The 27,538-nt window shown below is 38.1% G+C and overlaps 1 protein-coding gene across 7 annotated transcripts in view; it reads left to right on the forward strand.

Moving 5' to 3' along the window:
• The window catches only part of LOC117341050 (titin-like), a 111,022-nt gene that overhangs the window by 18,151 nt on the left and 65,333 nt on the right, over window positions 1-27,538 (forward strand). Inside the window, exon 1 of one of the 7 annotated variants that reach the window (XM_033902868.1) lies at window positions 26,443-27,049. The exons of the other annotated variants lie outside the window; for them this stretch is intronic. Coding sequence (XP_033758759.1) covers window positions 26,941-27,049 — 109 coding nt within the window. The 5' untranslated portion in view covers window positions 26,443-26,940. Of the gene's footprint in view, window positions 1-26,442; window positions 27,050-27,538 lie in introns of those variants that run through there. 7 annotated transcript variants of the gene reach the window in all.

Below are 27,538 nucleotides of genomic sequence, written 5' to 3' on the forward strand. Positions count from 1 at the left end.
GAGAACAAAGAACTAGTTGTGGAGACAAAGGAACAGCAAAAATCAGAGCCAGAAAAAGAAGAGCAAACACCAGTTGTAGAAGAAGATGGAGATGCACCAGCTGCTGAGAATCAAGAAGCTGTACCAGAGAAACAAGAAGCTGTACCAGAAGAACAACAAGCTGTACCAGAGAAACAAGAAGCTGTACCAGAGAAACAAGAAGCTGTACCAGAGAAACAAGAAGCTGTACCAGAAGAACAAGAAGCTGTACCAGAGGAACAACAAGCTGTACCAGAGGAACAAGAGACAAAAAGTGGTATGGATGAGCCACAAACATTAGTACAAGAAACAACACAAGAGGTTGTAGACACACCAACAGTAGAAGTAAAAGAAGAGGTTGTTGAAAATACACAAGAAACTGAGGAACAGCAACCTTCTGTAGTAGAATCTTCAGCTGAGGGTATTGAGGCCTCAACAAACACAAATGAATTACAAGAATCTATAGAGGTTGGACCTGCAACAGAGGTCATGGAACCTGAGAAAGTTCCTGTACAGGAGCCAGATAGTAGCACTGAGGCTGTAGACACGGAGGTGAAAGAACATGAAGAGACAGGTTCATCTGTTGATGCTCCACTAGTAGATATCAGTGATGCACCAGTTGCTGAAGAAGAAGTAAATAATGAGTCTGCTGCTACTACAGAGGGGACAACAAATGAGGAAGTTCAACAAGAAGTTGCAGTCAGTGGGACTAATGGTGGATCATCTGTCGATGGTGTGCCAGATATTCCAGATGACAAAACAGGTGAATCATCTGTTGATGTCTTTCCATCACCTCCACCACAGGAGGCAGATGAGAACACAACAGTTCAGGAAAATGAAAAACCACAGCAAGAGGATATTGAACTAGCAGCAAAATCAGAATCTGCAGTTGACGTGATTTCAGAATCACAAAACGTTGAAAATAAAGAGGGAGAAGAAACAGTAATGTTACCTGTAGCTCCTGAGACCTATGAAGAAACAAAGGATGAAACTGCAAGAGCAGAACAAGAGGTTATTGAATCTTCAGTTGATGCTGCTACTCCTAAGGATGATTTACAAATGGAGGAAGATAAAGTGTCAAAAAATGAAGAAGTTTGTGAATCATCAGTGGATGCTTTGCCACCGCCTCCACCTCCTCCTCAGCAAGATGAGGATACAGTTGTAGAAACAAATCTGGAAGAAAAAGAAGTTCAGGAATCTCCCAAGGAGGCTGTTGTTGATACACTTCCTCCACCACCGCCATCTCCTCCACAAGAGGAGGAAGTGGCTACAGAGGAAACAGAACAAGTTCAGGAGACAGCCAAGTCTGTTGTTGACTCTCTTCCTCCTCCTCCACCATCTCCTCCACAGGAAACTGAGGCTCAGACTGAAGAAGGAACAGGGGAAATTGATACCCTTCCTCCTCCACCACCTTCACCAGTGGAGACAAAACCTGAAGAACAATCTGAGCAAGCTTTAGATTCTGCTTCTCTACAAACAGAAAGTGAAGCACCACAACCAGTAGAGGCCCCAGTGGAGTCCTCAGTCGATTCTCTTCCACCGCCACCACCTCCTTCTCCTCCTCAAGAAGTGTTGTCTGAGGTGGGAGAGGATACAGGGTCTTCAGTAGATCCTACTTCCACTGTACCAACAGAATCACAGGAAGTTCTGGCCTCACCAGATGTTCCTGTGGAGTCTTCTGTTCCTCAGTCACCAGAGGCTGATGGTACAGATAACATCAACACATGCAGAGTGTTGATACACCATGTGATAATAATGAAGCAAAGTCAGAAGGTATTCCAAATGGAGAGGGAGTTCCAATGGAAGAATTCCCAGAGTGCAACTCTATATCAAGTGGTGGAGAAGTGGAAAATAATTTGGATGAGGAAGTTGAACTTGACGGAGAGGTTGGGGAAGTTGTTGCGGAATCTCCCAGCAAGGTTGAACAGACTGTAAGTGACCTTACCAAACTGGTCCCAACGGATGGAAATACTAACGCTGTGGTAGAAAAGCCGTTAGCTAATGGTGACCATTCTCACAAGGAAGAGTCTCAGTGAGTAGCTTTAGATGACGATACTGATACTCACAGAAAATGTGACGGTTATATAGTAATGATAATAACAACGACTGTTTGTAGATGGAATTAATTTTCGTGTGTATGTGCAGGCCAATTCCTGTACAATAACGACTTCATGATACTAACATTCTAAGGATGCTATCATTCTGTGTGTGCTTTTTCTTAACTGGAGACATGTGTTCGTGTACAATCTTGTACTTCATAATGCTAGTTTTTTTTAAAGAAGTCTTCATTATTTGCGTGGCCTTTGTATAGCAGTTCTCCATAAGAGCCAGTCATTCATGTACAATAATCATACTTCATATTGTGAATATTCAATGGAAGCAGTTTGTTTTCAATGGATTACATACACTATTTTGAAGTGATGACAGTCAAAGTGGTTCAAAAAGTTTTGATATTTACAAGGAAAGATATTTTGTTGATGCATAATAAGAGTTCTTACCTTACTGTTTAAAAATGGAATTTAACTTCACAAACAAGGAATTGACAGACAGCAGCGGATTATTACTGTGTGGATTAGTTCTAAATTAATTTATTATTTCTGGTATTTTACTCAGAACTTATCATTGAAATTGTGATCTATTTGGCACAAACCTGCACAGTCTTAAACATGGAAACTCTTTTTCTAGTCTAACTTAATATATTGGTCCCTGGCATTGAAACATTAGACACAACATAATTTTATGATGTTCAAATGTTGTCTACTTTGTACTTTTTTTTTATCACAGTTCAACTTCCACATTTTTCTTTATGCTTGATTAGAATAAATTTATCCAAACTGTAACGTGGGTACTCTGTAGTATTCTCTAATGCCATCTAATACAAAGGTCCTTTGATCCAAGAAAAGTTTTCCTCTAAATTAATTGTACACAATTTCCTGTGTAGTAGTGTAAAAATTCCATTCCACAAAAGTTTTATACCATATCAATACTGGGGGAATGATAGAACTTGGAGTGTGGAGTGAATTCATATATGACAAAAAGCTCCATAGAATTCCCGGTGCAGGGTCAGCAGCTGACCTCGACATCAGTTCTATAGAATTTCTGGTGCAGTATTCAATTTGATTTTACAGTGTCAGAGTTTATGTAAAATGATAAAATTCTGTTAGGTCCTCTGAAGTATAGAAAAAATTGTTAAGAAATGTAATCAGTTGATTTTTAAGTTATTATCTAAATGACATCTATAATATCTGTGAAACCTAAGGAAAGATTAAGTGAAAAATAGAAATTATATATTATATATATATATATAATATGTATATATATTTTTTTTCTGAATTGCAATCTTTATTTTTTGTACTTTTACAAGAAGATAGTAATATATGTATATAATTAGATGATGGATCAAAAACTTAAGTTTAAAGTAATGTGTCAATCACGAGACCAAGGTGAGATTGAGGTCGGGAGAGATTGGATTTGGGTAAATTAATCCCCATTTCACATACAGTACCATAAGTTTCAATCAGGAATCACCAAAACAAATTTGAATCCAATGCTCCAACTTTTTAACAAATTCCTGGACCTGTAGGTAGACTTTAAGACAGATCTGGGTGGGTGACTATAGAGCCAGTTGTCCAGTAAGATTACTGTAAACGTACATATTTTAGCGGTAATTTTATTTTAGCGCTTTTCGCGCTGGAAGCCTTGCGCTAAATTATGATTGCGCTAATTATTTTTTGTACGTTTTATTTCTATAGAAAGTTCTGTGGATGCGCTAATTCATCATTGCGCTAACTGGCTAAAATCTGCAAACGCGCTAAAATTTGATTGCGCTAAAATAAGTACGTTTACAGTATTGCAGTTTTGAAGAGACTGGCAAAAATTGAAAATTAAATGTGAATAGTGAAAATAATAATCGTAAATAGTCATACAATAGGTTCAAGCTGAAATCCCGACAGTTTCAATGCAAACCACTGTGTGTTATTTGTACAATGCATTCGTCCCATACAATGGGAAAATGTTGGGAAGTTTGTTTTTAACTGTAGCATTATTGCTGTGTGAAATTGATGTTTTGAAAGTGATGTTTTTGACATTTACATAATTTATATTTTTTGTCAGTCATCAAATGGTATGATTTATATTTGTATATATTCTAAACACAAACGTCAGCATTTATACAGACATATCTGATGACAGTCCTATATTAGAAATTATGGTACTGTAGTGCTCTTTGTATCATGGCACAGATGTTTGAGCTAGAATGGTGTATAAACTATAAAGGTCAATTCACAAAGAGCTAAACCTGTCAATAGAGGCCATGTCATATAGAGCCAAACCTGACTGTAGAGGCCACATCTCATAGAGCCAAACCTGTCCATAAAGACCACATCACACACAGCTTAACAGCTTAACCTGTGTGTTAGAGGCCAATAACAGGTAAACTGTGTGTTAGAGGTCATATCACATACAGCTAAACCTATGTGTTAGAGGCCATATCACATACAGGTAAACCTGTGTGTTAGAGGCCACATCTCATAGAGCCAAACCTGTCCATAAAGACCACATCACACACAGCTTAACAGCTTAACCTGTGTGTTAGAGGCCAATAACAGGTGAACTTATGTGTTAGAGGTCATATCACATACAGCTAAACCTGTGTATAGAGACCATATCACATACAACTAAACCTGTGTGTTAGAGGTCATAGCATATACAACCAAACCTCTGTATAGAGGCCATAGCATATACAACCAAACCTGTCTATAGAGGCCATATCATGAGCATGGGAAAGAAGTGGCCATAATAGATACACCCTGAATTGTGTAGGCTACATTTGGAACTGAAACATATTTTTTATTGAGGCTTATATTACATTATCAGATATTTATCAATAGACCTACAGGTTTTTGTTATATAAAGAGATGGTATTTATAGACAGGTTTGTTGTACCTGTCCATAGGAAAGGCCTTTAACTCTTTAAGGCATGTTTATAGCTTTAAATACTAAAAGATTATAATAATTTTAGTTACTTACCCCAGAAAATTATCTGAATTTTACCCCAGAAAATTATCTGAATTTTAAATGATGCACTCCCTTTTTCTACCAAAGATCAGGTATATATAAAATAAAAAATGGTTAACTGAGAACTGTAGTTCAAGCTTATTTTAGCTTATGATATTCTCTTTATAAGATATATTTTTCCAAAACAAGCTTAAGTCTTTCAGGACAGATCGTTGATCAAGATGTGTGATTTGATATTAACAGGATTCAAGTGTGACCTGTTTTGTTGGTATGATTAAAGAATATGTAAATATTACAGTCAAGTCTGGTCACTTGATGCATAATGACCCCCTGTTCATAGACAGTATAAGAGGTTTTATCAATAAAACAACCAAGATGGCCATGTAAACGACTAGAAATGGAGGGTATATTGAGGTGTTTATTTATGTGTTTAGTGTGAGGGTGTGGATATATATTACATGACTTAGAGACACCAATCTAGTTAGGTTGTAGTAGACTGTGGCACTCATCCAAGTCCCTTAATATTCCCAGCCAGCTTTAATTATACTACAGCACCGTCCCAGTCTACTGTAAATAAGTCATTCTTTCTCCCTACAGCAGAGCTAGTAATTCTGAGTTGAATTCCTCAGTAAAGAAAGTAATTGGGATGATTTTCTTCTCTTTGAATTATTTCTATAAAACAAAAGCTGTCAAACGTTTGATATGTTTTGTCTGGAGGTCTTGTACTGTTGATCCCAATCTGCCATTTATACATTAATCAGACATAAAGCACTGTGATCGCAGCATGCTACTGAACAGGCTATGTTTTTGTTAATAACCTAAGTACTGGAGGTGAATGTTGTGTTACTTACCTGTGTAGGTAATTATTGTGTTACTTACCTGTGTAGGTAATTATTGTGTTACTTACCTGTGTAGGTAACTATTGTGTTACTTACCTGTGTAGGTAACCATGTGTTACTTACCTGTGTAGGTAACTATTGTGTTACTTACCTGTGTAGGTAACTATTGTGTTACTTACCTGTGTAGGTAACTATTGTGTTACTTACCTGTGTAGGTAACTATTGTGTTACTTACCTGTGTAGGTAACCATGTGTTACTTACCTGTGTAGGTAACTATTGTGTAACTTAACTGTGTAGGTAACTATTGTGTAACTTACCTGTGTAGGTAACTATTGTGTAACTTACCTGTGTAGGTAACTATTGTGTAACTTACCTGTGTAGGTAACTATTGTGTAACTTACCTGTGTAGGTAACTATTTTGTAACTTACCTGTGTATGTAACTATTGTGTTACTTACCTGTGTAGGTAACCATGTGTTACTTACCTGTGTAGGTAACTATTGTATGACTTACCTGTGTATGTTACTATTGTGTTACTTACCTGTGTAGGTAACCATGTGTTACTTACCTGTGTAGGTAACTATTGTGTTACTTACCTGTGTATGTAACTATTGTGTTACTTACCTGTGTATGTAACTATTGTGTTACTTACCTGTGTAGGTAACTATTGTGTTACTTACCTGTGTAGGTAACTATTGTGTTACTTACCTGTGTAGGTAACTATTGTGTTACTTACCTGTGTAGGTAACCATGTGTTACTTACCTGTGTAGGTAACTATTGTGTAACTTAACTGTGTAGGTAACTATTGTGTTACTTACCTGTGTAGGTAACTATTGTGTTACTTACCTGTGTAGGTAACTATTGTGTAACTTACCTGTGTATGTTACTATTGTGTTACCTGTGTAGGTAACCATGTGTTACTTACCTGTGTAGGTAACTATTGTGTTACTTACCTGTGTAGGTAACTATTGTGTTACTTACCTGTGTAGGTAACTATTGTGTTACTTACCTGTGTAGGTAACTATTGTGTTACTTACCTGTGTATGTTACTATTGTGTTACTTACCTGTGTAGGTAACCATGTGTTACTTACCTGTGTAGGTGACCATGTGTTACTTACCTGTGTAGGTGACTATCTTGTTACTTGCCTCATTGAAATTTCTTAATGTTTAATTGACATGAGGTTTGAAATGATTTTTTTAGATTTGAAACAGATATCTATTTTTTCTATTAGTGTAGTTTTCAAGAATTTTAGATAATCTTCTATGCTTTAAAATACTAAAAAGAGTTGACCTTCATGAAAATAGCAACATTTACAGTAATTACAACTACATCTGCTACAGGTATCTGGTATTGATTACAGGGACCTACTGTATATTTGATTTTATTAGAATAATAAGCAAACATCTGTTTCATGTTAAAATGCTTTCATATATATATATATATATTAATTCTAAAACAGGATAATATCAGTTGCCAAGGTATTTTATATATCTAGGTTAATTCTGAAGTTTATATCGTTACTTCAGTACTTAATATCTAAAACAGCTGTATTAACAAGTTACCAGAATGGCTTCAACTACAAATCTATACAGGTAGTTTAAATACATTTACTTAGATATAATTGATCAACTAAATAAGATTTTTGATATTTAATTATGATCCAACACTAGTATCTTCTAAAATAGAGTGATCTCCCTTGTCAAAGCACAATTTTCATTTTCATTTTCTGAATAGCAACATTGGTCTGACATCAAGTTCAAATTGTTGTGTGGTGTATACTTTCCTAAGACTAAATGAAATTTTATCTTAGTCATTTTTATTTTTCTGTAATTTTGATAATGCTGTTTGCAAGTGAAATAATGTCAAAATACTGAAGGTGAATTAACATGATTGTTTCTTATCCTTCAGTTTTTTTGCTAATTTATACAATATATTTGGTAACTTAGACTAAATATTTGTCCATCAGAAACAGAAGCTGAAATAGCTGAAATTATTAAGGTGTAAGTTTGTCAAAAGGAGGTCTATAACATGTTCTGTACTCATGCTTTAACAGATCACATGATGCACGATAAATTCATAATTTATATTCTTCCATTATTTGTTCTTCCTAAAATATATTACAATAATGTGTTCACTAAAACCTGTGATGATCCTGTGATGATCCTGTGATGATCCTATGTCTTAGCTTTGTCATGTTTGTGTGATATTCACACAAATCAGTACAATACATGTTGAGTAATGTAAATTATAAACATGTGTAGTTACACTGTCAAGATAATTACCCATGTGAGACAGAGTGTGCTATGTGAATAAGCTTGATGGAGTTACTTCCCCTGGTAATGGTTGTAGTTGTTTTGCTTTGTGTGTATACATGTGCACCTAGTATCTAATTGCTGTTGGTTTTGTGAGAAACAAAACAAGAGTTTAAATAGATTCCAAATATTGGAAAATATATTTAAATCTGTAGCTTAATTATGATACCAAATTCGTATTGACCCTATTATATATCTACCACAATACTTTAATGTGCCTTTATTGATACCTAAACATAAATGTCTGCTTGACAAAATATAAAATTGTGTGCAAATCCTAACATTAATAATATATATTAAATTATCACAATTGTAATGCAAATTTGTAATTTAATTACAAAATAATATATATAATTTATTTATATTTTCATATTTCATCTTTTCATACATATGAGGTATGTAACATTATCATATTTTATTTGTATTAAGTTTTCTTTAAAATTATAATATTTCAAAAAGCTTAATACAATGAAATGTATCTTTTTAATCTTTTCATTTTTTTAAAGAATAATTAAAAAAAACTTTTCCAATAGGTTTATTCTTCACAGATCACAGAGAAGGGCTGATTTTATATCAGAAATCAAAGAATTTTGTTATTGATTTGTTTAGAGTGTAGCTGATGTTTGAATTCAGATTAATTACTGATTATTGATCAGTTGTTGATTGGTTGATAGTATTTATGCTATTGTAAACAAGTTTTCAATGCCGATTAAAGTATACTGCTGTGTCCTGATGTTTTTTTCACTCATTTTCAAGAAAACCATCCCCCAAAGTTGATGATGTCACAAACTGAATTCTGAGATATTAGAAAGTTAGTTGTGGTAATAATGACGTATTCACAGGTTTTCCACCTTTGTCAATTTTAGACAATGGTTGATTGGGTAATGAAGTTTCCCAGCATATAAGCATTTCTTCCTCAATTTTGATGGTTCAGTTACATTGTTGAGAAAAACATGCCCGTAAACTTTATTTTACAACAATGTGACACAAGTGACATCTTATATAAATCACTGTTGACCCTGATTGAAGTGTACAAGAGGTCTTACTGTGGCAGGAAATCAGAATTCCAAGAGAAAACCCACGTCTGCAGGTGACCCTCTACCTTTTAACGTCCGGTCAGGGAATCAAACCCTGGACACTTAAAGATGAAATACCGGTGTGTTATAACCACTGTACACCTAGAGGTGGCCTTTACTTCTCAGAATTTGCATGGCTGCGGGGGAGAATTAATAAGTAATTAGTAAGGTATTCCCTGTGATTCCTTCAGGATCTGTGTTATTGCTGCACACATCAGTGTTCTGTATTAAAGGGATAAGCCCATATTTCATTTCAAGAAATTTTATTGTCAGAGTTGTTACCATTCAATTAGATTGGATATTTAAGCGTTATAAATTCTGACAGGGGCTAAAGTAATAGATTATGCTATGTAATTAAGACATTAAATCTATACATCAGTTTGAACTGAAAATTAAAAATCAACAGAGGAAGGGAGGTAACTCATTATGGAATTAACACAACTGAAATACAAAATAGCTTCAAGCATTATAACATGCAATATACACATACAGCTATTATCTAATTAATCAGAATATCTTATATAATATAATGATGTCACATATTTACTGTCAGACTTTGATCAAAATGTACATTTATACAATGATAGATTATGATATGAAAACCAGTCCACACATAAATCTTAACTACTATACTTCACCTACTAGGACTGAATAAATGTGGAACAGAAATTCTCATTGAATGCATGAGCAAGTGAACCTGATCATAATTGGATTTTTTGTGCCTTGCACCTAACAAAGAATCTAATGAAATATTAATTAGTCATTTGGCACTACTGTGGGAGTGGGACATATGGTGTTATAGGGCGGGCAATCAGGCGTACACAGAGATCTGGTCCAAATCATTGATGGTTAATTGTACCTGTAAAGTGGGGAGAGGGGATAACTCAATCGAAGTGTGGTTCTGAGGCGTACTCTGACCGGTTACCAATCATTGATGGTTAATTGTACCTGTAAAGTGTGGAGAGGGGATAACTCAATCTAAGAGGGGTTCTGAGGCGTACTCTGACCGGGTACCAATCATTGATGGTCAATTGTACCTGTAAAATGGGGAGAGGGGATAACTCGATCTAAGAGAGGTTCTGAGGCCAACTCTGACCGGATACCAATTATTGATGTTAATTGTCTGCTCCTGTACAGTAGGGAGGGGAGATAACTGGTAGTGGATCTGACTGGATACCAATCATTGATGTTAATTGTCTACTCCTGTATGGTGGGGAGGGGAGATAACTGGTAGTGGATCTGACTGGGTACCAATCATTGATGTTAATTGTCTATGCATGTTTGCTGTACAATGAGGTGGAAACCGCGGCAGGAATGAATGCTTTCATGAGTTTTCAGATGACACAGGTACAGTTTACCTAGACATTATACCCTGGACAACCTGTTGAGGGTCTGGTTATACAGGTATCCAGTTAACACAGGTATTATACCCTGGAGTTACCTGTTGAGGGTCTAGTTATACAGGTATCCAGTTAACACAGGTATTATACCCTGGAGATACCTGTTGAGGGTCTGGTTATACAGGTATCCAGTTAACACAGGTATTATACTCTGGAGTTACCTGTTGAGGGTCTAGTTATACAGGTATCCAGTTAACACAGGTATTATACCCTGGAGTTACCTGTTGAGGGTCTAGTTATACAGGTATCCAGTTAACACAGGTATTATACCCTGGAGTTACCTGTTGAGGGTCTGTATATACAGGTATCCAGTTAACACAGGTATTATAGGTATTATACTCTGGAGTTACCTGTTGAGGGTCTGGTTATACAGGTATCCAGTTAACACAGGTATTATACCCTGGAGTTACCTGTTGAGGGTCTGGTTATACAGGTATCCAGTTAACACAGGTATTATACTCTGGAGTTACCTGTCCTGTTGAGGGTCTGGTTATACAGGTATCCAGTTAACACAGGTATTATACCCTGGAGTTACCTGTTGAGGGTCTGGTTATACAGGTATCCAGTTAACACAGGTATTATACCCTTGAGTTACCTGTTGAGGGTCTGGTTATACAGGTATCCAGTTAACACAGGTATTCTACCCTTGAGTTACCTGTTGAGGGTCTGGTTATACAGGTATCCAGTTAACACAGGTATTCTACCCTGGAGATACCTGTTGAGGGTCTGGTTATACAGGTATCCAGTTAACACAGGTATTATTATACCCTGGAGTTACCTGTTGAGGGTCTAGTTATACAGGTATCCAGTTAACACAGGTATTATACCCTGGAGTTACCTGTTGAGGGTCTAGTTATACAGGTATCCAGTTAACACAGGTATTATACCCTGGAGTTACCTGTTGATGGTCTAGTTATACAGGTATCCAGTTAACACAGGTATTATTATACCCTGGAGTTACCTGTTGAGGGTCTAGTTATACAGGTATCCAGTTAACACATGTATTATACCCTGGAGTTACCTGTTGAGGGTCTGGTTATACAGGTATCCAGTTAACACAGGTATTATACCCTGGAGTTACCTGTTGAGGGTCTGGTTATACAGGTATCCAGTTAACACAGGTATTATACTCTGGAGTTACCTGTTGAGGGTCTGGTTATACAGGTATCCAGATAACACAGGTATTATACCCTGGAGTTACCTGTTGAGGGTCTGGTTATACAGGTATCCAGTTAACACAGGTATTATACCCTGGAGTTACCTGTTGAGGGTCTAGTTATACAGGTATCCAGTTAACACAGGTATTATACCCTGGAGTTACCTGTTGAGGGTCTGGTTATACAGGTATCCAGTTAACACAGGTATTATACCCTGGAGTTACCTGTTGAGGGTCTGGTTATACAGGTATCCAGTTAACACAGGTATTATACCCTGGAGTTACCTGTTGAGGGTCTGGTTATACAGGTATCCAGATAACACATGTATTATACCCTGGAGTTACCTGTTGAGGGTCTAGTTATACAGGTATCCAGTTAACACAGGTATTATACCCTGGAGTTACCTGTTGAGGGTCTAGTTATACAGGTATCCAGTTAACACAGGTATTATACTCTGGAGTTACCTGTTGAGGGTCTGGTTATACAGGTATCCAGTTAACACAGGTATTATACTCTGGAGTTACCTGTTGAGGGTCTAGTTATACAGGTATCCAGTTAACACAGGTATTATTATACCCTGGAGTTACCTGTTGAGGGTCTAGTTATACAGGTATCCAGTTAACACAGGTATTATACCCTGGAGTTACCTGTTGAGGGTCTGGTTATACAGGTATCCAGTTAACACAGGTATTATACCCTGGAGTTACCTGTTGAGGGTCTAGTTATACAGGTATCCAGTTAACACAGGTATTATACCCTGGAGATACCTGTTGAGGGTCTGGTTATACAGGTATCCAGTTAACACAGGTATTATACTCTGGAGTTACCTGTTGAGGGTCTAGTTATACAGGTATCCAGTTAACACAGGTATTATACCCTGGAGTTACCTGTTGAGGGTCTAGTTATACAGGTATCCAGTTAACACAGGTATTATACCCTGGAGTTACCTGTTGAGGGTCTGTATATACAGGTATCCAGTTAACACAGGTATTATAGGTATTATACTCTGGAGTTACCTGTTGAGGGTCTGGTTATACAGGTATCCAGTTAACACAGGTATTATACCCTGGAGTTACCTGTTGAGGGTCTGGTTATACAGGTATCCAGTTAACACAGGTATTATACTCTGGAGTTACCTGTTGAGGGTCTGGTTATACAGGTATCCAGTTAACACAGGTATTATACCCTGGAGTTACCTGTTGAGGGTCTGGTTATACAGGTATCCAGTTAACACAGGTATTATACCCTTGAGTTACCTGTTGAGGGTCTGGTTATACAGGTATCCAGTTAACACAGGTATTCTACCCTTGAGTTACCTGTTGAGGGTCTGGTTATACAGGTATCCAGTTAACACAGGTATTCTACCCTGGAGATACCTGTTGAGGGTCTGGTTATACAGGTATCCAGTTAACACAGGTATTATTATACCCTGGAGTTACCTGTTGAGGGTCTAGTTATACAGGTATCCAGTTAACACAGGTATTATACCCTGGAGTTACCTGTTGAGGGTCTGGTTATACAGGTATCCAGTTAACACAGGTATTATACCCTGGAGTTACCTGTTGAGGGTCTAGTTATACAGGTATCCAGTTAACACAGGTATTATACTCTGGAGTTACCTGTTGAGGGTCTAGTTATACAGGTATCCAGTTAACACAGGTATTATACCCTGGAGTTACCTGTTGAGGGTCTAGTTATACAGGTATCCAGTTAACACAGGTATTATACCCTGGAGTTACCTGTTGAGGGTCTGTATATACAGGTATCCAGTTAACACAGGTATTATACTCTGGAGTTACCTGTTGAGGGTCTAGTTATACAGGTATCCAGTTAACATAGGTATTATACTCTGGAGTTACCTGTTGAGGGTCTGGTTATACAGGTATCCAGTTAACACAGGTATTATACTCTGGAGTTACCTGTTGAGGGTCTAGTTATACAGGTATCCAGATAACACAGGTATTATACCCTGGAGTTACCTGTTGAGGGTCTGGTTATACAGGTATCCAGTTAACACAGGTATTATACCCTGGAGTTACCTGTTGAGGGTCTAGTTATACAGGTATCCAGTTAACACAGGTATTATACCCTTGAGTTACCTGTTGAGGGTCTGGTTATACAGGTATCCAGTTAACACAGGTATTATACCCTGGAGTTACCTGTTGAGGGTCTAGTTATACAGGTATCCAGTTAACACAGGTATTATACCCTGGAGTTACCTGTTGAGGGTCTAGTTATACAGGTATCCAGTTAACACAGGTATTATACCCTGGAGTTACCTGTTGAGGGTCTAGTTATACAGGTATCCAGTTAACACAGGTATTATACCCTGGAGTTACCTATTGAGGGTCTGGTTATACAGGTATCCAGTTAACACAGGTATTATACTCTGGAGTTACCTGTTGAGGGTCTGGTTATACAGGTATCCAGTTAACACAGGTATTATACCCTGGAGTTACCTGTTGAGGGTCTGGTTATACAGGTATCCAGTTAACACAGGTATTATACCCTGGAGTTACCTGTTGAGGGTCTGGTTATACAGGTATCCAGTTAACACAGGTATTATACACTGGAGTTACCTGTTGAGGGTCTAGTTATACAGGTATCCAGTTAACACAGGTATTATACTCTGGAGTTACCTGTTGAGGGTCTAGTTATACAGGTATCCAGTTAACACAGGTATTATACCCTGGAGTTACCTGTTGAGGGTCTGGTTATACAGGTATCCAGTTAACACAGGTATTATACCCTGGAGTTACCTGTTGAGGGTCTGTATATACAGGTATCCAGTTAACACAGGTATTATACTCTGGAGTTACCTGTTGAGGGTCTAGTTATACAGGTATCCAGTTAACATAGGTATTATACTCTGGAGTTACCTGTTGAGGGTCTGGTTATACAGGTATCCAGTTAACACAGGTATTATACTCTGGAGTTACCTGTTGAGGGTCTAGTTATACAGGTATCCAGATAACACAGGTATTATACCCTGGAGTTACCTGTTGAGGGTCTGGTTATACAGGTATCCAGTTAACACAGGTATTATACCCTGGAGTTACCTGTTGAGGGTCTGGTTATACAGGTATCCAGTTAACACAGGTATTATACCCTGGAGTTACCTGTTGAGGGTCTGGTTATACAGGTATCCAGTTAACACAGGTATTATACTCTGGAGTTACCTGTTGAGGGTCTTGTTATACAGGTATCCAGTTAACACAGGTATTATACCCTGGAGTTACCTGTTGAGGGTCTGGTTATACAGGTATCCAGTTAACACAGGTATTATACCCTGGAGTTACCTGTTGAGGGTCTAGTTATACAGGTATCCAGTTAACACAGGTATTATACCCTGGAGTTACCTGTTGAGGGTCTAGTTATACAGGTATCCAGTTAACACAGGTATTATACCCTGGAGTTACCTTTTGAGGGTCTGGTTATACAGGTATCCAGTTAACACAGGTATTATACCCTGGAGTTACCTGTTGAGGATCTGGTTATACAGGTATCCAGTTAACACAGGTATTATACCCTGGAGTTACCTTTTGAGGGTCTGGTTATACAGGTATCCAGATAACACAGGTATTATACCTTGGAGTTACCTGTTCAGGGTCTGGTTATACAGATATCCAGATAACACAGGTATTATACCCTGGAGTTACCTGTTGAGGGTCTAGTTACACAGGTATCCTGTTAACACAGGTATTATACCCTGGAGTTACCTGTTGAGGGTCTGGTTATACAGGTATCCAGATAACACAGGTATTATACCCTGGAGTTACCTGTTGAGGGTCTAGTTATACAGGTATCCAGTTAACACAGGTATTATTATACCCTGGAGTTACCTGTTGAGGGTCTGGTTATACAGGTATCCAGTTAACACAGGTATTATACCCTGGAGTTACCTGTTGAGGGTCTGGTTATACAGGTATCCAGTTAACACAGGTATTATACCCTGGAGTTACCTGTTGAGGGTCTGGTTATACAGGTATCCAGTTAACACAGGTATTATACCCTGGAGTTACCTGTTGAGGGTCTAGTTATACAGGTATCCAGTTAACACAGGTATTATACCCTGGAGTTACCTGTTGAGGGTCTGTATATACAGGTATCCAGTTAACACAGGTATTATACTCTGGAGTTACCTGTTGAGGGTCTAGTTATACAGGTATCCAGTTAACATAGGTATTATACTCTGGAGTTACCTGTTGAGGGTCTGGTTATACAGGTATCCAGTTAACACAGGTATTATACTCTGGAGTTACCTGTTGAGGGTCTAGTTATACAGGTATCCAGATAACACAGGTATTATACCCTGGAGTTACCTGTTGAGGGTCTGGTTATACAGGTATCCAGTTAACACAGGTATTATACCCTGGAGTTACCTGTTGAGGGTCTGGTTATACAGGTATCCAGTTAACACAGGTATTATACCCTGGAGTTACCTGTTGAGGGTCTGGTTATACAGGTATCCAGTTAACACAGGTATTATACTCTGGAGTTACCTGTTGAGGGTCTTGTTATACAGGTATCCAGTTAACACAGGTATTATACCCTGGAGTTACCTGTTGAGGGTCTGGTTATACAGGTATCCAGTTAACACAGGTATTATACCCTGGAGTTACCTGTTGAGGGTCTAGTTATACAGGTATCCAGTTAACACAGGTATTATACCCTGGAGTTACCTGTTGAGGGTCTAGTTATACAGGTATCCAGTTAACACAGGTATTATACCCTGGAGTTACCTTTTGAGGGTCTGGTTATACAGGTATCCAGTTAACACAGGTATTATACCCTGGAGTTACCTGTTGAGGATCTGGTTATACAGGTATCCAGTTAACACAGGTATTATACCCTGGAGTTACCTTTTGAGGGTCTGGTTATACAGGTATCCAGATAACACAGGTATTATACCTTGGAGTTACCTGTTCAGGGTCTGGTTATACAGATATCCAGATAACACAGGTATTATACCCTGGAGTTACCTGTTGAGGGTCTAGTTACACAGGTATCCTGTTAACACAGGTATTATACCCTGGAGTTACCTGTTGAGGGTCTGGTTATACAGGTATCCAGATAACACAGGTATTATACCCTGGAGTTACCTGTTGAGGGTCTAGTTATACAGGTATCCAGTTAACACAGGTATTATTATACCCTGGAGTTACCTGTTGAGGGTCTGGTTATACAGGTATCCAGTTAACACAGGTATTATACCCTGGAGTTACCTGTTGAGGGTCTGGTTATACAGGTATCCAGTTAACACAGGTATTATACCCTGGAGTTACCTGTTGAGGGTCTGGTTATACAGGTATCCAGTTAACACAGGTATTATACCCTGGAGTTACCTGTTGAGGGTCTAGTTATACAGGTATCCAGTTAACACAGGTATTATACCCTGGAGTTACCTGTTGAGGGTCTGGTTATACAGGTATCCAGTTAACACAGGTATTATTATACCCTGGAGTTACCTGTTGAGGGTCTGGTTATACAGGTATCCAGTTAACACAGGTATTATACCCTGGAGTTACCTGTTGAGGGTCTAGTTATACAGGTATCCAGTTAACACAGGTATTATACCCTGGAGTTACCTGTTGATGGTCTGGTTATACAGGTATCCAGTTAACACAGGTATTATACTCTGGAGTTACCTGTTGAGGATCTGGTTATACAGGTATCCAGTTAACACAGGTTCATTTTACAAGAGGTCTTTGCTTTATAGAGGCTTATGAGTTACACAATATTTCTCATATAACACTATAATTAAGGGATTAAAAATTACTTTTCTTCATTTATTGTCCTTATATGGATAGAAAGCAGGCAAAGTCTCATCTGCTAAGGGATCCAGACTAGTAATTCCTGTCTAATACCTGTTTGACTGGCACTAAGAGACATGCATGTACGTATACAGTACAAAAGGAATTTGTTGCCATAATTATGTATTTAGAAAATGGTACAAAAATCAATAAACCTGAACCTCAGTTTTAATTGGATTAAAATTTGTAGCCTTGAAGACTGATGGTACACAGAAAAACTGCTGCTCCTGTATTGATTATTATGAATAGCCTAGTGATGATGATCAGGGTGGAGAAGTCGGAAGATTAGAGCAAAATAGACAAAAATAATGTTTTCGGCTGTTAAAAATCGGCTTTCCTTATCATGCGACTTGTGTTTGGTTTTCATGACTCCTTTGCAATACTGATGTTTCAGTTTTATCTGCAGTGAATGAATAATAATATTAAAGAAATTAAAGTCTTTTGATAAGCTATCATCCTAAACCCCGACCCAAAGCCCCGTATCCCAAAGCCCATCCCTCCTATCCCCCAGCCCAAGCCTCCATTTCCAACCCTGAGTCTGCTATATCCACCTGTCCAAACCCCTACTTCTAACCCTGTCTCCCACAGTGAACCCAATGTATAATCTTTTGAAAGACTGAAGTCTGTTATCTTTGTCTTAAAGAGACAGAGAGCTTTACTTAAGCCTGAAACACATAGAATATTGATAATCATGCATTTTCAGAAATTGCGACCCTCCATCAAATATTGAAATAATCTAAATTGCAGCAAATTCCGAATATTGATTTACAATTTTCTAACTATTTTTTTTTAATAATCACTTCCTTCTAGGAAAATTGGTCAATAGTTGCGAACACTGCTGAACATTCTTTGTCGTTTACTTCTGAATCAGGTTGATGATGCTAGAAAACAAATTTCATTTGTAACTTGTTCCTTCCTTTAATTCTTTCTCAACAGAATTCATGCTAATATTTATAAGTTTAATCAGTAATATCCCGAAGTTGAAGCAGATGTTTGATGTGATATCCCGAAGTTGAAGCAGATGTTTGATGTGATATCCCGAAGTTGAAGCAGATGTTTGATGTAATATCCCGAAGTTGAAGCAGATGTTTGATGTGATATCCCGAAGTTAAAGCAGATGTTTGATGTAATATCCCGAAGTTGAAGCAGATGTTTGATGTGATATCCCGAAGTTGAAGAGATATTATTGTACTTTATACATAAACTATCAATAGTTGAAAAAGGTACATTTAAGGAAGTTGACATTTTCATAAAAACAGCAAATACTTTAATGCCTGCATGTTTTTAAATCAATAATAAGGTATATTAAATTGTACTCCTGTTAAAAGATTTTAGGAATTTTGTACAGATGATTAGTAAAATGCTGTAGGAATGACTGGTTATTGATTCTAAGGTGTGAGAGTTTTGGACACTGTGTTAGTGGATGTGAGACTGTTCTGTGTTGAGTTTCTGTTTCAGTGACTGACACATCTAATAGATTTGTATTGGTGATGATGGATGTGTTAGACATGAATAAAACATACCACATACACAGGTAAAAAGCTGGCAAGTATTGGCATGTTAAAAGTCTGGATCACAGACAATGACCTCGCGTTCAGTGTGGAACCAGGTCGGGTATAAACCAGGTCGGGTATAGAGATTGACACATACTGAGTACAGTACAATTGATGATCAGAAAAACTTACAGTTAAGAATTCATGATACATTTTAATTAAGTCAACACAAAAAAAAATCATCAAGTGACGATTACAGTTTTTTATTCTCTGTACCCATAGAAATGTACAACAGAAAACAGAAGTCGTCCATCCCCACCCAGAACTGCTAACAATATGATTTGGTCTGTTTGTAAACTTTAGAATGTAGGCTGCCCTGTGGAATTACAACCTAACTGATGAACAACTCGCTGTGTAGTGTCCATTGTGTAGTCTTCAGGATTCAAGGAGTTCCTAGAGTTTGGCCCCTTCTTCAACAAACTCTGTGGCTGTAAGTTCCACTCCCCACTTCAACAAACTCTGTAGCTGTAAGTTCCAGTCCTACTTCAACAAACTCTGTGGCTGTAAGTTCCACTCCCCACTTCAACAAACTCTGTGGCTGTAAGTTCCACTCCCCACTTCAACAAACTCTGTGGCTGTAAGTTCCAGTCCAACTTCAACAAACTCTGTGGCTGTAAGTTCCACTCCCCACTTCAACAAACTCTGTAGCTGTAAGTTCCAGTCCCTACTTCAACAAACTCTTTGGCTGTAAGTTCCACTCCCCACTTTAACAAACTCTGTGGCTGTAAGTTCCACTCCCCACTTCAACAAACTCTGTGGCTGAATGTTCCACTCCCTACTTCAACAAACTCTGTGGCTGTAAGTTCCAATCCCTACTTCAACAAACTCTGTAGCTGTAAGTTCCAGTCCCTACTTCAACAAACTCTGTAGCTGTAAGTTCCAGTCCCTACTTCAACAAACTCTGTAGCTGTAAGTTCCAGTCCCTACTTCAACAAACTCTGTAGCTGTAAGTTCCAGTCCCTACTTCAACAAACTCTGTAGCTGTAAGTTCCAGTCCCTACTTCAACAAACTCTGATCCCCAAGGACACGGCTGGGAATCACCTGTCAAGTTTGGACACAAATTTCCTTATTCCTTCAACACCACTCTCTGATCCCAGAGGACATAACAGACGGGGAATTATCACTCGACCAGGTGCAACAGTGATGCTACTGCCACATATTGATTTTAAACTGACTCAATAAATTTGTCATATTCTATATGTTACAGCTCAAAGATAAACAAAGTGGAAACTCATGGGATTAGAGCTGTTTTATTAACATAAAAAAAAACCCAGATGATTTATTTATTCTCTAGGTTGTAAGGATAGCTCCATGTATTTAGTAGGGAGACAAGCGAACCACACTCTGGAGACTGTATACTCATAATACAATCACAGCCTGAGAACTCCTATCCGTAATTCATGAGATATTTTGTACACTAATATGTTTGTGTAACATGAATGATCCATGCTTCCACTTTGATAAGAATTAAGCTGAGTGCAAAATATAACCAAAAGTGACAAGTCAAAAATGTTTGACAAAAAAAAAACAACATTTAACCCAAAAAACAAATTACTTGTATAGTTTCTTATACATTAAACTGATGTTTAATTACGTTGCTCTACTGATTGGTGTTAGGATGAATATCAGAGTAAAAATATTATTGTTCACTCATTGTCCCTGCTGAAGTGGTAGGGGTCCATCTGTTGTAGTAAACATCACTGATCTAAATGGCAATCTGATGTATCACAATAATACATTAGTGAGTATTGGAATGTTTACAATAGTGACATTACAGGCTGATGCAACTAAATATTTGTCTTATCAAGTGAAAAGTGTTTAGACTGAGGGTTAAGCTTGTAATAACAGCTGTCAGCTAAATTCACTAACGCACAACCCATCAATACTGACCACATATTTATATACACTGACAACATGTACAGAACACCTGTCTATACTTACAACATGTACAGAACACCTGTCTATACTGACAACATGTACAGAACACCTGTCTATACTGACAACATGTAGAGAATACCTGTCTATACTGACAACATGTACAGAACACCTGTCTATACTGACAACATGTACAGAACACCTGTCTATACTGACAACATGTACAGAATACCTGTCTATACCGACAACATGTACAGAACACCTGTCTATACCAACAACATGTACAGAACACCTGTCTATACCAACAACATGTACAGAACACTTGTCTTTACTGACATGTACAGAACACCTGTCTATACTGACAACATGTACAGAACACCTGTCTATACCAACAACATGAACATAACACTTGTCTATACTGACATGTACAGAATACCTGTCTATACCGACAACATGTACAGAACACCTGTCTATACTGACATGTACAGAACACCTGTCTATACTGACAACATGTACAGAACACCTGTCTATACTGACAACATGTACAGAACACCTGTCTATACCAACAACATGTACAGAACACCTGTCTATACTGACAACATGTACAGAATACCTGTCTATACCGACAACATGTACAGAACACCTGTCTATACCAACAACATGTACAGAACACTTGTCTATACTGACATGTACAGAAAACCTGTCTGTACTGACAACATGTACAGAACACCTGGCTATACTGACAACATGTACAGAACACTGTCTATACTGACAACATGTACAGAACACCTGTCTATACCAACAACATGTACAGAACACTTGTCTATACTGACATGTACAGAATACCTGTCTATACCGACAACATGTACATAACACCAGTCTATACTGACAACATGTACAGAACACCTGTCTATACTGACATGTACAGAACACCTGTCTATACTGACAACATGTACACAACACCTATCTTTACTGACAACATGTACAGAACACCTGTCTATACTGACAATATGTACAGAACACCTGTCTATACTGACATGTACAGAACACCTGTCTATACTGACATGTACAGAACACCTGTCTATACTGACAACATGTACAGAACACCTGTCTATACCAACAACATGTACAGAACACCTGTCTATACTGACATGTACAGAACACCTGTCTATACTGACATGTACAGAACAACTGTCTATACTGACAACATGTACAGAACACCTGTCTATACTGACATGTACAGAACACCTGTCTATACTAACATGTACAGAACACCTGTCTATACTGACAACATGTACAGAACACCTGTCTATACTGACAACATGTACAGAACACCTGTCTATACTGACAACATGTACAGAACACCTGTCTTTACTGACAACATGAACAGATCACCTCTCTTTACTGACAACATGTACAGAACACCTGTCTATACTGACAACATGTACAGAACACCTGTCTATACCGACAACATGTACAGAACACCTGTCTATACCGACAACATGTACAGAACACCTGTCTATACCGACAACATGTACAGAACACCTGTCTATACTGACAACATGTACAGAACACCTCTCTATACTGACAATATGTACATAATACCTGTCTATACCAACAACATGTACAGAACACTTGTCTATACTGACATGTACAGAACACCTGTCTGTACTCACAACATGTACAGAACACCTGGCTATACTGACAACATGTACAGAACACTGTCTATACTGACAACATGTACAGAACACCTGTCTATACCAACAACATGTACAGAACACTTGTCTATACTGACATGTACAGAATACCTGTCTATACCGACAACATGTACATAACACCAGTCTATACTGACAACATGTACAGAACACCTGTCTATACTGACATGTACAGAACACCTGTCTATACTGACATGTACAGAACACCTATCTTTACTGACAACATGTACAGAACACCTGTCTATACTGACAATATGTACAGAAGACCTGTCTATACTGACATGTACAGAACACCTGTCTATACTGACATGTACAGAACACCTGTCTATACTGACAACATGTACAGAACACCTATCTATACTGACAACATGTACAGAACACCTATCTATACTGACAACATGTACAGAACACCTGTTTATACTGACATGTACAGAACACCTGTCTATACAAACAACATGTACAGAACACCTGTATATACTGACATGTACAGAACACCTGTCTATACTGACATGTACAGAACAACTGTCTATACTGACAACATGTACAGAACACCTGTCTATACTGACATGTACAGAACACCTGTCTATACTGACATGTACAGAACACCTGTCTATACTGACAACATGTACAGAACACCTGTCTATACTGACAACATGTACAGAACACCTCTCTATACTGACAATATGTACATAATACCTGTCTATACTGACACCATGTACAGAACACCTGTCTATACTGACAACATTTACAGAACACCTGTCTATACTGACAACATGTACAGAACACCTGTCTATACTGACAACATGTACAGAACACCTGTCTATACCGACAACATGTACAGAACACCTGTCTATACAGACAACATGTACAGAACACCTATCTATACTGACAACATGTACAGAACACCTGTCTATACTGACAACATGTCTAACCACCTGTACATACTGATATCTATAACTGACCACCTGCCTATGTTGACAAGTCTGTCTGACAATCTGCCTATGTTGACATGTCTGTCTGACTGTCTGCCTATGTTGACATGTCTGTCTGACCATCTGCCTATGTTGACATGTCTATCTGACCACCGGCCTATGTTGACATGTCTGTCTGACTGTCTGCCTATGTTGACATGTCTGTCTGACCATCTGCCTATGTTGACATGTCTGTCTGACCATCTGCCTATGATCTATACTTCTATACTGACCAACTGTATATACTGACAAATCTATACTGACCACCTGTCTATCATATACTGACATGTCTATGCTGACCACCTTCCTATACTGACATATATACTGACCACCTGCCTATACTGACAACATATGATTATTATCAACCACCTGTCTTATCTGACCATCAGTCTTTACTGACCACCTGTCTATACTGACATAATGATAACCATCTGTCTGTACTGAAAACATTATGTTATAACCAGATGTCTTACCGAACCATCTGTTTATTCTGACCGCCTGTATATTCTAAATCATGACTATTTAGGACAGCTCTGGTCTCTTACTGACAACATGACTATTTAGGACAGCTCTATAGTCTCTTACTGACAACATAATTATTTAGAACAGCTCTAGTCTCTTACTGACAATATGACTATTTAGGACAGCTCTATAGTCTCTTACTGACAACATAACTATTTAGGACAGCTCTATAGTCTCTTACTGACAACATAACTATTTAGGACAGCTCTGGTCTCTTACTGACAATATGACTATTTAGGACAGCTCTATAGTCTCTTACTGACAACATAACTATTTAGGACAGCTCTGGTCTCTTACTGACAACATGACTATTTAGGACAGCTCTGGTCTCTTACTGACAATATGACTATTTAGGACAGCTCTAAAGTCTCTTTCTGACAACATGACTATTTAGAGGACAGCTCTAGTCTCTTACTGACAACATAACTATTTAGGACAGCTCTAGTCTCTTACTGACAACATGACTATTTAGGACAGCTCTGGTCTCTTACTGACAACATAACTATTTAGGACAGCTCTAGTCTCTTACTGACAATATGACTATTTAGGACAGCTCTGATCTCTGTCTGACAACATGACTATTTAGGACAGATCTGGTCTCTTACTGACAACATGACTATTTAGGACAGCTCTATAGTCTCTTACTGACAACATGACTATTAGGACAGCTCTGGTCTCTTACTGACAACATAACTATTTAGGACAGCTCTAGTCTCTTACTGACAATATGACTATTTAGGACAGCTCTGATCTCTGTCTGACAACATGACTATTTAGGACAGCTCTAGTCTCTTACTGACAACATGACTATTTAGGACAGCTCTAGTCTCTTACTGACAACATGACTATTTAGGACAGCTCTATAGTCTCTTACTGACAACATGACTATTTAGGACAGCTCTGGTCTCTTACTGACAACATGACTATTTAGGACAGCTCTGGTGTCTTACTGACAACATAACTATTTAGGACAGCTCTTATCTCTTACTGACAACATGATTATTTAGGACAGCTCTGATCTCTTACTGACAATATGACTATTTAGGACAGCTCTAGTCTCTTACTGACAACATGACTATTTAGGACAGCTCTAGTCTCTTACTGACAATATGACTATTTAGGACAGCTCTTATCTCTTACTGACAACATGATTATTTAGGACAGCTCTGATCTCTTACTGACAATATGACTATTTAGGACAGCTCTAGTCTCTTACTGACAACATGACTATTTAGGACAGCTCTAGTCTCTTACTGACAACATAACTATTTAGGGCAGCTCTAATCTCTTACTGACAACATAACTATTTAGGACAGCTCTAATCTCTTACTGACAACATGACTATTTAGGACAGCTCTTATCTCTTACTGACAACATGATTATTTAGGACAGCTCTGATCTCTTACTGACAATATGACTATTTAGGACAGCTCTAGTCTCTTACTGACAACATGACTATTTAGGACAGCTCTAGTCTCTTTCTGACAACATAACTATTTAGGACAGCTCTGGTGTCTTACTGACAACATGACTATTTAGGACAGCTCTGGTCTCTTACTAACAATATGACTATTTAGGACAGCTCTAGTCTCTTACAGACAACATAACTATTTAGGACAGCTCTGGTCTCTTACTGACAACATAACTATTTAGGACAGCTCTGGTCTCTTACAGACAACATAACTATTTAGGACAGCTCTGGTCTCTTACTGACAACATAACTATTTAGGACAGCTCTGGTCTCTTACTGACAACATAACTATTTAGGACAGCTCTAGTCTCTTACTGACAACATGACTATTTAGGACAGCTCTGGTCTCTTACTGACAATATGACAATTTAGGACAGCTCTGATCTCTTACTGACAACATGTGCCAACTTGCACATAACTATGCCATAGATTTTTGTGTTAGATTTTTATCTCTGATATATCTTGTAAATTTTACATGGGATACTGCTCTGTTATAAAAGAGTTTGTGCGTACAAGACCCAGCTTGTGACGAGAGGTTTGGCACTAAGAACACAAAGCTACTAGCACTACCATGTATAGTATTGAGTGTTTGTATTTCTGGCCAGCATCAGTACCCAGGGAATCTACCTGGGACCTCGCCTATACCACTGCTGATTATTCACAACACAAAAGCGACCATGGCTTGCTTGAGCGACTCAACAGCCAGAGTAGTTTCGCCTGAGTGACCTGGGGCTCGGCACTGGAGCTAGGTGTGACATCCCAAGCTGATGGGACCACTAGTGGATTCTATACTGCAGTTGTAGGAGATTTTATGGATGAATTTTACAGTACTTACAAAGGATATTACAGTACATCATTAATTGGTGATACATACCTCGCAGTAAATGTTGGAATGTAGGACATTTTGTGGAATTGGTATCTTCAGTTTCTATCGGATATTTAATGGATGGACATTTTGATGTGTTTGAGAAGCATTATTGACAGTCAGTATGATATTACAGTGGTGAATGTGTCATAGTGGCATTAGTAGTGTAAAATCTGTGAATAGTGGCCTTATTCTGATACAAGTGTGATATAAGAGGCATATTTTGTTTGGATAGAAAAATCCCAAAACAAAATCATTAAATGCAGAAGAGAAAGAAATATTCTTGAGAGCTAGTTTTGTGAGTTCTGACGTGGAATTTTAATACCTGTCGCCATGGGCACCAAGTTTTCACGCCTTGTTGAGGTTGTAAATAAGGCACGAAACCAAAGGAACAATTCAACATCTAGAATCCCTCCATCGGAGAGCTCTGCCAGTACAGCAGGTAGGGTCACAGGTCACAGGGTCATTTTGTAAAGGTCATAGAACATTGATGAAATCACAAGGTTGGAGGATAAAGGTCATGTAGAATAGACGAAAGCATGCAGGGTCATTGATCCTTGGGTTGTTTGTAATCATTGAGAGTTACTTCCAAACAGCCATGTTAAATGTTATAGGAGCATGTGTAAAGGTCACACTATCCCCTAATGTAAAGGCCACATCTTTGATGATGCCAAAGAGATCAGTCTTCATGTAATTTGTTCCTGTAAAGATATTCATAAAGCTATAATTTAAAGTCATCACTTTTATGATCAGAACGTCATGAGGTTGAAGATATGATGGGTGTAATTATGGGTCGTAATATCATAGGGTTGACCTATAGAATGAGGGATGGTCTTACAAGTAAAAACCTCTACAACATACAGACATCATTGTCTGGGAATATGAAGGGTGTTAGAGGTTGAACCTGGATGTCAGCTTTATGTACAGAATG

Source organism: Pecten maximus, chromosome 13 (genome assembly GCF_902652985.1).
Source record: "Pecten maximus chromosome 13, xPecMax1.1, whole genome shotgun sequence".
Taxonomy (NCBI): Eukaryota; Metazoa; Mollusca; class Bivalvia; order Pectinida; family Pectinidae; genus Pecten; species Pecten maximus.